This window comes from Dama dama, chromosome 1 (genome assembly GCF_033118175.1).
Source record: "Dama dama isolate Ldn47 chromosome 1, ASM3311817v1, whole genome shotgun sequence".
Classification (NCBI taxonomy): Eukaryota; Metazoa; Chordata; class Mammalia; order Artiodactyla; family Cervidae; genus Dama; species Dama dama.
The window spans coordinates 23,144,487-23,159,161 of NC_083681.1; the positions used below are offsets into that span (position 1 = coordinate 23,144,487).

General features: G+C 40.5%; 1 protein-coding gene across 3 annotated transcripts in view; it reads right to left on the reverse strand.

Annotated features, from left to right (window-relative positions):
• ALG9 (ALG9 alpha-1,2-mannosyltransferase) overlaps window positions 1-14,675 on the reverse strand; it is a 111,689-nt gene that overhangs the window by 22,144 nt on the left and 74,870 nt on the right. For all 3 annotated transcript variants that reach the window (XM_061144561.1, XM_061144579.1, XM_061144569.1), the window contains exon 14: window positions 8,116-8,246. In XM_061144561.1, the coding sequence (XP_061000544.1) occupies window positions 8,116-8,246 (131 nt within the window). The remainder of the gene's footprint in view (window positions 1-8,115; window positions 8,247-14,675) is intronic.

The following is a 14,675-nucleotide window of genomic DNA, read 5'->3' on the forward strand; positions in this document are numbered from 1 at the left end:
TACTTACTAGGAATGGCTGAGGAAGAGAAATGTAAAGAAAATCAGCATAACTTTGGAGCTTCAGGCAGCCTGCTAATTAATAGGAAGGCCTGACATTTATATAATGCTTTAGAACTTAAAAACACTTTCGTATTTCAGCTCTCCTTTAATCCTTCCAACATTCCCATAAAGCATATAAAAATATTATCTCTGTTTTACTGATATGGAAATGTGGGAACAGAGAGGAACAGCAGCAAGTAACCAGGACTGAATGCACGTCTTCTGACCTCATGTTCTTTTCACTATACTTCGCATACTTTCAAGTAAACTTCCATTATACTTTGCATATCTTCAAGTCATCTGTAACTAACAGATTTCTTTTTTTTTCTCAGCACATGGTCATGAAAAGAATGCCAGTTTAGGGAAATGAGTACAACTTATGGGAAATTAAAAACCTCTGAAGGCATTCTCCAGGGGTCTTCTCCTTTCCTCCACCTCCACTGGAGGTGTTAAATGAAGCAGCACCAGGGACCCACAGGAGAGACAGGACGTACCGCGGGATAAGCTTAGAGGCCCGTCTCTCTGGCAAGCGCTGCTCAATGTGTGAAAGCTTCTGGTCAGGGAGCAGCCCACTTAGAGAAAGCAAGCCATAACAGTGACCAGCACTGCATTTCTAATGGAGCAAAGGAAAACATTAAAGCTTGATAAAGGCCACTGGAGAAAACTGTGGGCTTCTGGGATCCAAACTTTGACCTGATCCTTTTCTGCAAAAATGTGTCTCCTGAGTCCACTTACCCTTCACAGCTGTGTTCACTTCCTCGTCACCTGTCATCTAGTCAAGCAGAACAGTCTCCCAGCTTGTTTGTATGCCTCACACCTTGCTGCCTTCCAGTCTACCTCCCACAGTGGAGCCAGTGTAATCTTCCGATGTCATGACCTCTTGGGATCTTCCTTGGTTTCTCCCATTCTAGCCTTTAGGAGCTAACCCCACCCTCTCCTGCCCCAAGAGAGGCATTCACCCTCTCTGAGCTACAGTGCATCTCCCCGGGTAAACTATAAACTCCCAAGGCAGTGGTCTTGTCTGCACACAGTCTATAAAGTCTTATATGCAGAAGACAGCCAACGAATGTCTATCAAACTGAGCCTATCAAACAAATGTCTATCAAACTATGCCTTATTTCTGCCCTTAAAATCTAGCTGCTTAGGGAAGCAGATGTTCAGTGGGGAGCAGCAGTAGTTATCTCTGGGAAAGGCTCTCATATTTCATGGACTCCCAATGTGTCCCCTGCTCCCACTAACTGAGGACAGTGTTAAACAGAGGGCCCTGGAGGAGTGATGCTCAGCCACATCACTGAGTGACAGTGAGGTCACCTCTGTCACTCTGCTCGCCACAAGGCAGGTGAGAAGGTGGCCAACACCTTCTGCTCTTCCCTCAAAAGATTTCCAGTTCTCCGGTGAGCAGTGTACAAGCATCAGGTTTCTTTGCCTTGAACAGACTCTCAGTTCATGTCTACCAGCTGCTGGGCCCATGTGCTACCAAAAGGGGAAATGGGAAGATGAGGAACTTTTCCCACTCCAATCCTTTAAGACCAAAAGGGAAAAAAAAAGTTGCTTCAAAAATACTCCCTTGACCCATTTGCTATAAACAGAATTGATTCTGTGACCAAGGTACTGCTGGTCAGTATGTGTCACCCACTGTTTCCCTTTGCTAACAGGAAGGCTGTTAGGGATCTACTGACCCTCCTGGGCTGGAGATCTTTTCAGGCCCAGGTCTCATGTCGTCATAGTTTTCTCAGCTCAAAAATGGAAGCCACAATAGTGACCTGCTCTCCAAATACTGTATCAAATAACAAGTCAGGCACCAAAAGAATATGTATGATGCAGAGAAATTCATACCTTCGCTGCTGCTTGAAAGAGAATTTCAAGTTCCCTCCTACTACTGTTCTGATTCTGGCAATTTTTTTGAGTATCAGGTCATGATCCTACCACCTGTCATGGTCTCCCACTCCTTCAATGCCTACCCCCACTCCCTCCTTACTCACTTAAGGACACAATGATTTATCTTTTCTATTGTTTTCTTCATCTCTATTTCGTTTATTTTTGCTCTGATCTTTATGATTTCTTTCCTTCTAGTAACTTTGGGCTTTGTTCTTTCTCTAGTTGCTTTAGATGTAAGGTTAGGTTGTTTGAGATTCTTGTTTCCCACGGCAAGATTGTATCGCTATAAACTTCCCTCTGAGAACTGTTTTTGCTGCGTCCCAGAGGTTTTAGGTCATTATGTTTTTGTGGTCATTTGTCTCTAGGTATTTTCTGATTTCCTCTTTGATTTCTCCAGTGATTCATCAGTTGTTTACTAGCATATTGTTTAGCCTTCATGTGCTTATGTTTTTAACAGTTTTTTTCTTGTAATTGATTTCTAATTTCACAGCATTGTGGTTGGAAAAGATGATTGACATGATTTCAATTTTCCTGAATTTACTGAGGCTCGTTTTGTGGCCCAGAATGTGATCAACCCTGGAGAATATTCTGTGTGCACTTGAGAAGAATGTGTATTCAGCTGCTTTGGATGGAATGCTCTATAAATATCAAGTAAGTCCATTTGGTCCATTAATGAAAGTGGAGTGTTAAAAGTCCCCCACTATTATTGTGTTACTGTTGATCTCTCCTTTTATGGTTGCTATTAGGTTGGTACAAACATAATCATGGTTTTGGATCATGAATTTTAAATAACTAGGCTCAAACACACACTTATTAATCAAAATAGGAGCCATTACAATCAACACATTTCTGCCAATGAGAAGTTTGCTTATTCCTGTAGCAGAAAAATCTGTTCTTCAGGATTTAACGAACTCTTAGAAAACAGTTGCTGCATCCTGTTGGTTGTAGAAGCATTTTCCCTGCAAAAAGTTGTCAAGATGCTCGAACAAGTGGTAGCCAGTTGGTGAGAGGTCAGGTGAATATGGAGGATGAAGCTAAACTTTGAAGCCCAATTCATTCAATTTTTGAAGCATTGGTTGTGTGACCTGTGGTCAGGCATTGTCAGGGAGAAGAACTGGCCCTTTCTATTGACAAACGGTGGCAGGAGATGTTGCAGTTTTTGGTGTATCTCATTGATCTGCTGAGCATACTTCTCAGATGTAATGGCTTTGCTGGGATTCAGAAAGCTATAGTGGATCAGACAGAAAGCAGAGCCCCAAACAGTGACCATGACCTTTTTTGGTGCACGTTTGTCTTGGGGACGTGCTCTGGCGCTTCTTCTCAGTCCAGACACTGAGCTGGTCGTCACCAGCTGTCATACAGAATCCACTTTTGTCACACGTCACAATTCGATTGAGAAATGGTTTGCAGTTGTTGCACAGAATAAAAGAAGATGACACTTCACAAGAACGATTTTGGATTTCCAGTCAGTTCACAAGGCACTCACTTATCAAGCTTTTTCACCCTTTTCAATTTGCTTCAAATGCTGAACGACCATAGAATGGTTGACACTGAGTTCTTCGGCAACTTCTCGTGTAGTTGTAAGAGCATTAGCTTCAACAATGGCTCTCAACTGTCATTATCAACTTCTGATTGGTAAAGGCCAGCCACTAAGCTCCTCATCTTCGAGGCTCTCATCTCCTTTGCAAAAGTTCTTGAATCACCACAGCACTGTATGTTCATTAGCAGTTCCTGGGCTAAATGTGTTGCTGAATTGCAAGTTGTCTCTGCTTCTTTACAACCCATTTTGAACACAAGAAAATCACCTGAATTTGCTTTTTGTCTAACGGTATACCCACAGTCTAAAATAAATAGAAAATAAACAGCAAGTAATAAGTCATTAGCAAAAAAAAAAAAAAAGCAAGAAATGTGCATTAAAATGATGTATAACATAACAATATTTATTTATAATGTATTCCAATATCAAATGGCAGATTTCAACAATGCAAAAATCGCAGTTACTTTTGTACCAACTTAAACAGTATTAATTTTTGCCTTTAAATTGAGGTGTTCCTATGTTGTGCATATATAGTTAAAACTGTTATAGCTGCTGCTTCTTGGATTGATTCTTTGATCACTATGTAGGGTCCTTCTTTGTCTTTTGTACTAGACCTTTATTTTAAAGTCTCTTTTGTCTGATATGATATTGCTACTCCAGCTTTCTTTTGATTTCCATGAATTGAATACATTTTTCCATCCCCTCACTTTCAGTTCTGTATGTGTCCCTTGGTCTGAAGTGGGTCTCCTGTAGACAGCACATATGTGGTCTTGTTTTTGTCATCCATTCAACCAGTCTATGTCTTTTGGTTGGAGCCTTTAATCAGTTTCAGTTCAGTTCAGTTGCTCAGTCGTGTCTGACTCTTTGCGACTCCATGAACTGCAGCATGCCAGGCCTCCCTGTCCATCACCAACTCCCGGAGTTACCAAACTCATGTCCATTGAGTCGGTGATGCCATCTAACCATCTCATTCTCTGTCGTTCCCTTCTCCTCACGCCTTCAATCTTTCCCAACATCAGGGTCTTTTCAAATGAGTCAGTTCTTCACATCAGGTGGCCAAAATATTTGAGTTTCAGCATCTCCAGTAGCATATTGGGCACCTACTGACCTGGGGAGTTCACCTTTCAGTGTCCTATCCTTTTGCCTTTTCATACTGTTCATGGGGTTCTCAAGGCAAGAATACTGAGGTGGCTTGCCATTCCCTTCTCCAGTGGACCACATTCTGTCAGACCTCTCCACCCTGACCCGACCGTCTTGGGAGGCCCCACAGGGCATGGCTTAGTTTCACTGAGTTAGACAAGCTGTGGTCCTGTGATCAGATTGGCTAGTTGTCCGTGATTGTGGTTTCAGTCTGTCTGCCCTCTGATGCCCTCTCGCAGCGCCTACCGTCTTACTTGGGTTTCTCTTACCTTGGACGTGGGGTATCTCTTCACAGCTGGTCTAGCAAAGTGCAGCCGCTGCTCCTTACCTTGGACGTGGGGTAGCTCCTCTTGGCCGCTGCCCCTGACCTTGGGCGTGGGGTAGTTCTTAAGGTAATTATCAATATGTATGTTCTTCCTGCCACTTTGTTAGCTGTTTTGGATTTGGTTTTGTAGGTCTTTTTTCTTCCTTTCTTTTGTTCCCCTCCCTTTGATTTGATGATTGACTTTCAGCGCTGTGTTTTGATTCCTTTGTGTGTGTGTGTGTGTGTGTATCTACTATAGCTTTCCAGTTTGCAGTTACCAGAAGGCTTTGATAGAGCAGTCTATATGTAAACAACACTGATTTAACTTGCTGGTCTTTGAATACCAAATGCATTTCCAGTATCCTGCATTTGTCTTCTCCTGTGTCACAGTTTGATATCATATTTGTGTGCAGGTGATTTCTTACCTTTACTGTATGTTTGCCTTGACTGGTGAGCTTTTCCATTTGTAATTTTCTTGTTTCTAGTTGTGGCCTTTTTTTATTCCTAAAGTTCCTTTAGAATTTGTTGCAAAGCTGTTTTGGTGGTGCTGAATTCTCTGAGTTTTTGCTTGTCTGTAAAGTCTTTGATTTCACCATCAACTCTGACAGCCTTTCTGGGTAGAGTGTTCTCGGTTGCAGGTTCTTCCTTTTCATCACTTTAAATATACCCTGTCACTCCCTTCTGGTCTGCAGAGTTTCTGCTGAGAAATCAGCTGATAACCTTATGGGAGTTCCCCTGTGTATTATCTGTTACTCTTCCTTTGTTGCTTTTAATAGTTTTTCTTTGTCTATGATGTTTATTAATTTGATCTCTATGTGTCTCACTGTGTTCTTCCTTGGGTTTATCCTGCCTAGGCCTCTCTGCCCTTTCTAGACTTGGATGATTGTTTCCTTTCCCATGTTAGGAAAGTTTTCAGTTATTATATTATCTCTTCAAATATTTTCTCAGATATGTTCTCTTTCTCTTCTTCTGTGATCTCTATAATGCAAATGTTGGTGTATTTAATGTCATCCCAGAGGTCTCTTCAATTGTCATTTCTTTTCATTCTTTTTTCTTTACTCTATTCCACAGCAGTGATTTCCACCATTCTGTCTTCTAGGTCACTGATCGGTTCTACTGCCTCAATTATTCTGCTACTGATTCCTTCTAGTGTATTGTTTATTTAAATTAGTATACTGTTCATCTCTGCTTGTTTTTTAGTTCTTCTAGGTCTTAGTTAAACATTTTTTGTATCTTCTCAATCCTTGGCTCCATTCTTTTCCCAAGATCTTTGATCATCTTTACTATCATTACTCTTAAATTCTTTTTCAGGTAGATTGCCTATCTCCACTTTACTTAGTTGTTTGGGATTTTATCTTGTTCCTTCATCTGGGACATACTCCTCTACTATCTCACTTTGTCTGACTTTCTGTGATTGTGGTTTCCGTTCCACAGGCTGCAGGGTTGTAGTTCTAGTTTCTGCTGTCTGTCCTCTGGTGGATGAGACTGTCTTAAGAGGCTTGAGCAGGTTTCCTAGTTGGGGAGACTGGTACCCACCTACTGGGGGGTGGAGCTGGGGCTTGTCCCTCTGGTGGGCAGGGCCATATCTGAGGGTGTGTTTATTATTGGGCATCTGTTTATTCAGGATGACTTTAAGCAGACTGTCTGTTGATGGATGGGGCTGTGTTCCCGCCCTGTTGGTTGTTTGACCTGAGGAGTCCCAGCCCTGGAGCCTACAGGCTGTTGGGTGGGGCCAGGTCTTAGAGAATGGCAGCCTCCTAGAGGGCTCATGCCAATAAGCACTTGGCAGACCCATGCCACCAGTGTCCCTGTCCCTCCAGTGAGCCACAGCTGTCCCCCACCTCCACAGGAGACCCTCCAACACCAGCAGGTAAGTCTGGCCCAGTCTCTTATAGGCCCCTGCTCTTTTCCCTGGATCCTGATGCCCATAACACCCTGTGTATGCCGCTCGAGAGGGGAATTCCCAGTTCCATGGACTTCCTGTGCTCAAATACCACTGGTCTTCAGATTCTCTGGGGGCTCCTCCTCCTGCTGTTAAACCCCTAGGCTGAGCAGTCCAGTGTGGGGCTCAGAAGGCTCATGTCTGTGGGAGAACTTCTATGGTATAATTATTTTCCAGCTTGTAGTTCGCCCACGTGGTGTCTACGGGATTTTAGTTTACCGTGACTATGCCCCTCCTGCCATCTCGTTGTGGCTTCTTCTGTTGTCTTTGGTTGGAGGGTATCTTTTTTGGTAGGTTTCAGCGGGTTTTTTTGTCAGTGACTGTTGAGCAGTTATGACTTTGGTGTTTTCATAAGAAGGGGCGAGCATACGTCCCCCTACTCCACCATCTTGCCGTGTTTCTCACTGCCATTTCTGCTTCAATCCCTCTAATTTCTCAAATCCTATGCCCCCACCACTCCACCAAAATTGCTTTTATCAACTGTCAAATCCAATGGACAGCTGTTATTCTTCACCTTACTTATCAGTAGATTCTGATCATTCTCTCTTCCTGAAAATATTTTCTTCCCCGTTTCTGAGTCCCAAATCTGCCTCTCAAGACCTGGTCCTTCACCCTTTGGTTTTTACTTGACCTCTTGGATCCTGGGCTCTGCCTACAAGATCTGCTTGGACCTCCTTCAGCTTTAATCTCCTTGAACTTCAACTGTCTGTCTACCTGGACCTGGGCCCACAGACAACCTATACCTTCTAATTCTCTCCCATTCATTACTGCTTAACCTGGACATCCTGACTCCCCTCTTATCATGAATTCTGAGGCCTTTCTCAAGAGCTAGTCAAGGTCTGGTCTATTTGCTTTCCCTACTTAAGATGTAGTAAGGCCTGGCCTCATCTCTGACTGAGCTTTGAGCCCAAAAATAATTGATATGAATTTCTAGCTCCACAAAGAACATAGTCAATCTTCCAAACAGTATTAGAAAACTCTGGTTAAGAAAGCTGAAGCTGATTGTCAAAAATACTCAATGTCAAACATTTTCTTTGTATTTTCTTCAGTGGATGTATCTGTTTATAGATTCTTTTATTTGGATGATACCAGAATACACTTTGCATTCTGATGCCTAGAAAAGGAGAGCACTCTTTCAGATTTCTCAGGGAACTGGACAACAGACAAAATAAAATGGGTACTAGAGTTAGCCCAGGACTGGAAGTTATTCAATCCCAGATTCCAATTTTCATCCTTATTAATCCTAGTACATTTCTTAGGATTAAAGCCACATACCTAGAAGCATCAAGGAATGGTCTATAGGCCAAGTTGATCCATTCTTCTCTATTGGATGAATATTTTGGTTCCCGGGGTGTTTCTCTCATGGTGTCCAAATCCACTAAATAATGGCATTTACTGATGTCAATCTGCAATGGAGAAAGATGAACTCTTCATCAGGAATTGCAAGGGTCCTTTCAGGGTAAGAAATATAACTTGTAATCCTAAGAATTCACGCAGGGTTTTAGAAGCACAAACATCAAAGTCCTCAGATGTTATCAGTGCTCTCTTCACGCAGATAAGAGTGCTGGATGTTAGGGTGTTATTTAGGCTCCTGGGGGAGGAATGAGACATGAACTCACCCAGCCAAATATACATGTAAGCTTCAGGAGTTTTGACTCTAGTTTGGGCATGAAATCTCTCTAGCCTCACAAACACTTCTGAAGCTAGCAAGAGTCCACAACCTACTCAAAATAATTTTCTTCTGTGGTTCACTATTGCTCCCTTCCAAACTATCACCTTTTGTTTCAGAGATTGAGAGGCCTGATCAAACAAAAATGTTAATGTGTGAGAAGCCCTGTCTCTGCTGACAGGGAGCCAGTGGGGTTGCCGTATACCTCACAAGTAGTTCAAAGACATCATGCACACTGTTTCCTTCAAACTTCAACAGAACTGACAGAGACACAGGAACTGTCCCTGCAGCAAAAGATCAGTAAAACAGATACAAGAACTGCAGGAGAAGAGATTATGAAATGTATATAGTAACTATTGGCAAAACTAGAGTCATCCAGCTGCTCACAATATGGATACATCAGAGGATGACTGGTACTCATAAGAAATTATTAATGCATTTAACTTAAAACCATGTTGGTACTGTGCTTCTCACAAAATTGACTAATTCAACTGAACATGCTACAAAATCTCTAGGCTACTTTTGCAGTTAAATGGTTCATCTCAAACTATTCTTCCTCTCATCTCAAAGCCATGGGAGAAATTTTTAAGCCTTTTTAATAATAATAATAAAATAAACTGTAGACTTAAAAAAATTCAATACACATGCACCAATGTTCATAGCAACACTATTTAAAATAGCCCAAACATGGAAGTACCTAAGTGTCCATCAATAGATGAAGGGATAAAGAAGATGTGGTATATCACTCAGCCATAAATAAGAATGAAATAGTGCCATTTGCAGCAATATGGATGGACCCAGAGATTATCATAAGTGAAGTAAGTCAGAGAAAGATAAACATTATATGATATCATTTACATGTGGAATCTAAAAAATACTAATGAACTTATTTACAAAACAGAAATAGGCTCACAGACATAGAAAACAAACTATGGTTTCTAAAGGAAGATGGGTGGAGGAGGGATAAATTAGGAGTATATGATTAACAGGTACACACTAATATATATAAAATAAACAAGGATTTATTGCATAGCATAGGGAACTATATGCAGTATCTTATAATAACCTATAATGTGAAAGAATCTGAGAAGAATGTGTGTACATGTCTGTGTGTGAATCACTTGCTGTATACCCAAAGTGAAAGTCGTTCATTCATGTCCAGCTCTTTGCGACCCCATGGACGATACAGTCCATAGAATTCTCCAGGCCAGAATACTGGAGTGGGTAGCCAGTCCCTTTTCCAGGGAATCTTCCCAACCCAGGGATCAAATCCAGGTCTCCCTCATTGCAGGCAGATTCTTTACCAGCTGAGTCACCAGGGAAGCCAGTATACCCCAAATTAGCACAATATTGTAATAAACCATAGTTCAAAAAAATATAATACACAAGTTTCTATGATGTTAAATAAAAGCCCAAAAATGGAGAACATCACTGTGATATGATTTATAATAAATATTCTTGGGGGGGTCTTTTTCCAAGGTTTCTGACTGACAGCATCCAAAACCCTTGTAATTTCCCAGGCAATAAGAGCAATGGGAGCATTTTTTGTTAAAATATTTGCCCTCTTATCCTCAGTTCCTGATATCTCTTCAAAGCAATAATGGTGAGTGGAGTGTCTTGTTATTCATAGCTAGCCCCTATGTACCACAATTGAGCTTAGGTTAATGGGGTGACTTTTGGAAATCCCCTAAAGATGGCAGGGGATGCTGGTCACCAGATGAACTAACCACGTGAATAGAAAACGTTGGTCTTTCCAGTCACCAGGGGAGGGGTGAAGGGCTGGAGACTGCCAGTGATTTAATTAATCATTTCTGTATCAGGAAGTCTCCATAAAACCCTGAAAGCCCAGGTTTAGAAAACGTCCAGGTTGGTGAGCGCCTGGAGATTCGGGAAGGGTGCTGCACGTGGAAAGAGCGTGAAGACCTGAGCTCTTCCCTCATATGTTGCCCTATTCATCTCTTCCATCTGGCTGTTCCTGAATTATATCCTTTTATAATAAACCAGTTCCCTAGTAAGTAAAATGTTTCTCTGTGTGTGATACTCTAGCAAATTAATCAAACCCAAGGAGAGGGTCGTGAGAGACTCTGCTTTACACCCAGTCAATCAGAATTACAAGGAAGAACCTGGACTTAAAACCAGCACCTGAAGTCCAAAAAGGAGGTCACGGCTCCAGTCTGCCACCAGCCAGTCAGAAACAGGTACCAACCTGGGCTTGAGATTGGCATCTGATGTAGACAGGAGAAGGCGGCAGTCTTGTAGGACTGAGCCCTCAATCTCTGGAGTCTGATGCTATCTCTGGGTAGACAGCACAAGATAGTGTCTGAGAATTGTTGTTACATTGGGGAACCTCCCACCCCCAACATTAGAAATCAGTCCCAGAACCCTCTTAATTACTAATGTAGTCAGTTAAAGCAAAGTAAATCTCAAGGGAAGAAAACTACTAATTTTCAATGTTTTTTTTACATGTAAGTATGTTACACATGTCATTTTTTAAATCATTATATAAAGTCCTATTGAGGAATTATTAATTCCTATTTTATAAACGGGAATCCAAGACTCAGAGACAAATTATACAACTTCATTTTTTTCCAGATCTATATTAAGCCCCTAAAATATACTAGGTATTAGTAAGTTAGAGCTAACGACATAGAAATCAATAACAAATAAACAAATAATAAGTTCTATCCCTAAAAAGATGTACAATCCTCACCAAAATCACATGAGCTTATAGTAGAGCCATGTGTGTGTGTTTAGTCATTTCAATTGTGTCTGACTCTTTGTGACTCCATGGGACTGTAGCCCACCAGGCTCCTCTGTCCACAGGATTCTCCAGGCAAGAATACTAGAGTGGATTGCCATGCTCTCGCCCAGGAGATCTTCCCGACCTAGGGGTCAAACCCAGGTCTCCTGCATCGCAGGTGGATTCTTTACTGTCTGAGCCACCAGGAAAGCCCAGTAGAGCCGTATTGGACTCAGGTCAGTGTGACTGCCAGTGTCACACACCAACAGCCAAAACGACCAAATAAGAGGCAGAGCATCCTCAGGAGCTCATCTAAATGTTGCTTAAAAACTAAAACCAAAAAAGAAAGAATGCCAGGTTTCAGCTAAGACAAAGACCATCTGAAAGACAAATAGATCTATAGCAAATCTCATATTTCAACCCTGATGAAGGGTTGAAAGCTTTTCCTTTGGAATCAGGAATAAATCGAGGCTGTTTGTTATCATTACTCTGTTTAACACTGTACTAGAGAGTCTGCTGCTGCTGCTAAGTCGCTTCAGTCGTGTCCGACTCTGTGCGACCCCACAGACGGCAGCCCCCAGGCTTCCCCGTCCCTGGGATTCTCCAGGCAAGAACACTGGCGTGGGTTGCCATTTCCTTCTCCGATGCATGAAAGTGAAAAGTGAAAGTGAAGTTGCTCAGTCGTGTCCGACTCTTCACGACCCCATGGACTGCAGCCTACCAGGCTCCTCCGTCCATGGGATTTTCCAAGCAAGAGTACTGGAGTGGGGTGCCATTGCCTTCTCCGACTAGAGAGTCTAGTCAGCAGCAAAAGATAAAAGGAAGAAACAAATGGTAGAAGAAATGAAAAGAAACAAAATTCATTTATTCATCACAATGATATGATTGGTATACATAAAATCCAAAAGAGTCAACAGAAAAAATTTTGGAATTAAAGAGAGTTTATCAAACTTTAAACTATTTATAGAATGTAAAATCAACATCATATATTCCTACATAATAGCAGTAAACAACATACTAAATTACATTTTAAAAATTACATATTTTCAAATTATATTATGAAAATACCATTTACAAGGATTTGAAAACATGTGCCTTGGAATAAATCTAACAAAATATGGGCAAGGCCTCCATAAAAAATTATAGAATTTTATTGACAAGTGTCTATCAACTGATGAATTTATAATGTGGTATATTCATATAATTAAAATGTGGTCTACACCGGCCCAGGTGGGAGGCATGAGACAGGTGCTCGGGCCAGGTGCACTGGGAGGACCCAGGGGAATCGGGTGGGGGGCGGGGGGGGGGGGGGGAGGTGGGAGGGGGGATCAGGATGGGGAATACATGTAACTCCATGGCTGATTCATGTCAATGTATGACAAAACCCGCTGCAATGTTGCGAAGTAATTAGCCTCCAACTAATAAAAATAATTGAAAAAAAAAATGTGGTCTAAAATGCAGTGGTATATAACTGTCTTAAAAAGGATACATACTACAACAAAGATGAACCTTGAAAACATTAGGTTAAGTTAAAGAGACACAAAAGACTATTCTTGTGTGACTCCATTTATAAGAAATGTCCAGAAGAGGCAAATAGAGTAAGACAGAAAGCAGATTAGTGGTTGCTAAGGATTGGGGGAATTAATGGGTATGGGTATTTTTTTGGTGGGGGTGGGGGGCAATGAAATGCTGTGAAACACTATGAACATAATGAAAGTCACTGGAAAAGTTCTGGAGATAGAGAGTGGTAATGACTGCATAACAGTATGGATGTTCTTAATGCAACTGAATTATATACCTAAAAATGGTTAAAATGGTAAATTGGATAATAAAAAATAATTGAAATGAATTTTATCTCCAAAAATTTTAATAAATAAAGTAGACCTTTAAGATAAACTTTATTTCTAGGTTAAAGACTTTTATAAAGATGTAAATTCTAAATAAATTGATTGAGAGATTAAATGCAATCAATAAAAATACCAATAAACTTTTTTGATGAAATTTGACAAACTGATTCTCAAATATATTTGGGAATGCAAAAGGACAAGGACAGTCCAGGCACTCTTAGAACAAGGTGGGTACTTGTTATGGTAATTAAGACTACGAGGTATTAGTGCCGGATTAGAACAGACCACTGAGAAAAACAGAGCCTGGAACAGCTACAGACACATATAGACCCTGATCTATGATAAGGGGACACCTCAGAGCAGTGGGAAGATTATGGTCTCTTCACTAACGCATGCTGGGACAACTGAATGGCCACTGGGGGGGAAATGAAACTGGACTTCTGCACACAATGAATAAACAACAAAGACCTACTGTATAGCTTAGACAACTGTATTCAATATTCCATGATAAACCAGCATGGAAAAAAGTATTTTTTAAAAAGAATGCATATGTATATATATATAACTGAATCACTTTGCTGTAGAAATTAACACATTGTAAAATAAACTATACTTCAATGAAAAAATACTGATAAAGTAAAAAAATCTACTTCATATGGATTACAGAACTAAATGTGAAAAGCAAAACTCTTGGAAGATAATATGGGAGACTATTGTCAAGATCTAACATATGGCAAAAGTTCTTTTAGACAAGCACAAAAGGTATTAACTACAAAATGATGGATAAATTTGATTATATTAAAATTAGGACTATCCATTCATCAAAGATACCATTAAGAGCATCAAGAGATGAGCCAAGGAATGGGAGAAGATACATGCAATATATTAACAATCAAGCATTCATGTCTAGAATATATAAAGAATACCTAACAATCAATAAGACAAAAATGGACCATCCAATAGAAAAATGGGCAAATGATTTGAATAGGTGCTTCAGAAGAAGAAATCAAAGTGGCCAAAACCAAAAAGTATTCAACTGCACTAGTAACCAAGGAAATGCAAATCAAAATTACATGGAAAATTACAATACCAAGTATTGACCAGAATGTGGAGCAATTCTTATATGTTGCTGGCAGGAGATTAAGTTGGTACAAGATTTTCAGAAAAGAATTTGGCAGAATCTGCTAAAATTTAACATATGCATTTCTGATGATCCAAAAATTCTACTCCTAGGTATTAGAATGAACCATATGGAATCATTAATATGTGATTGATCCACAAAAAAATGGTAATTTCACATGGTTCAAGCTAATGTATATCCAACAGGAATGCATGCACCAAAGATAAGTTCAAGAATGTTTGAAGTGGCATTATTTATAGCTGGCCCAGACGAGAAACAACCAAAAAACTATCAACAGTAAAATAACAGTGATATAGCCATATAATGAAATCTATCCTGTAATAAAATAGAACAAACTGCACTACACTCACCAACATGTGATTACAAACAAAATGTTAAGCAAAAGGATCAAGACATATAAAAATGCAGTATGATTCCATGTATATGAAGTTCAAAAAC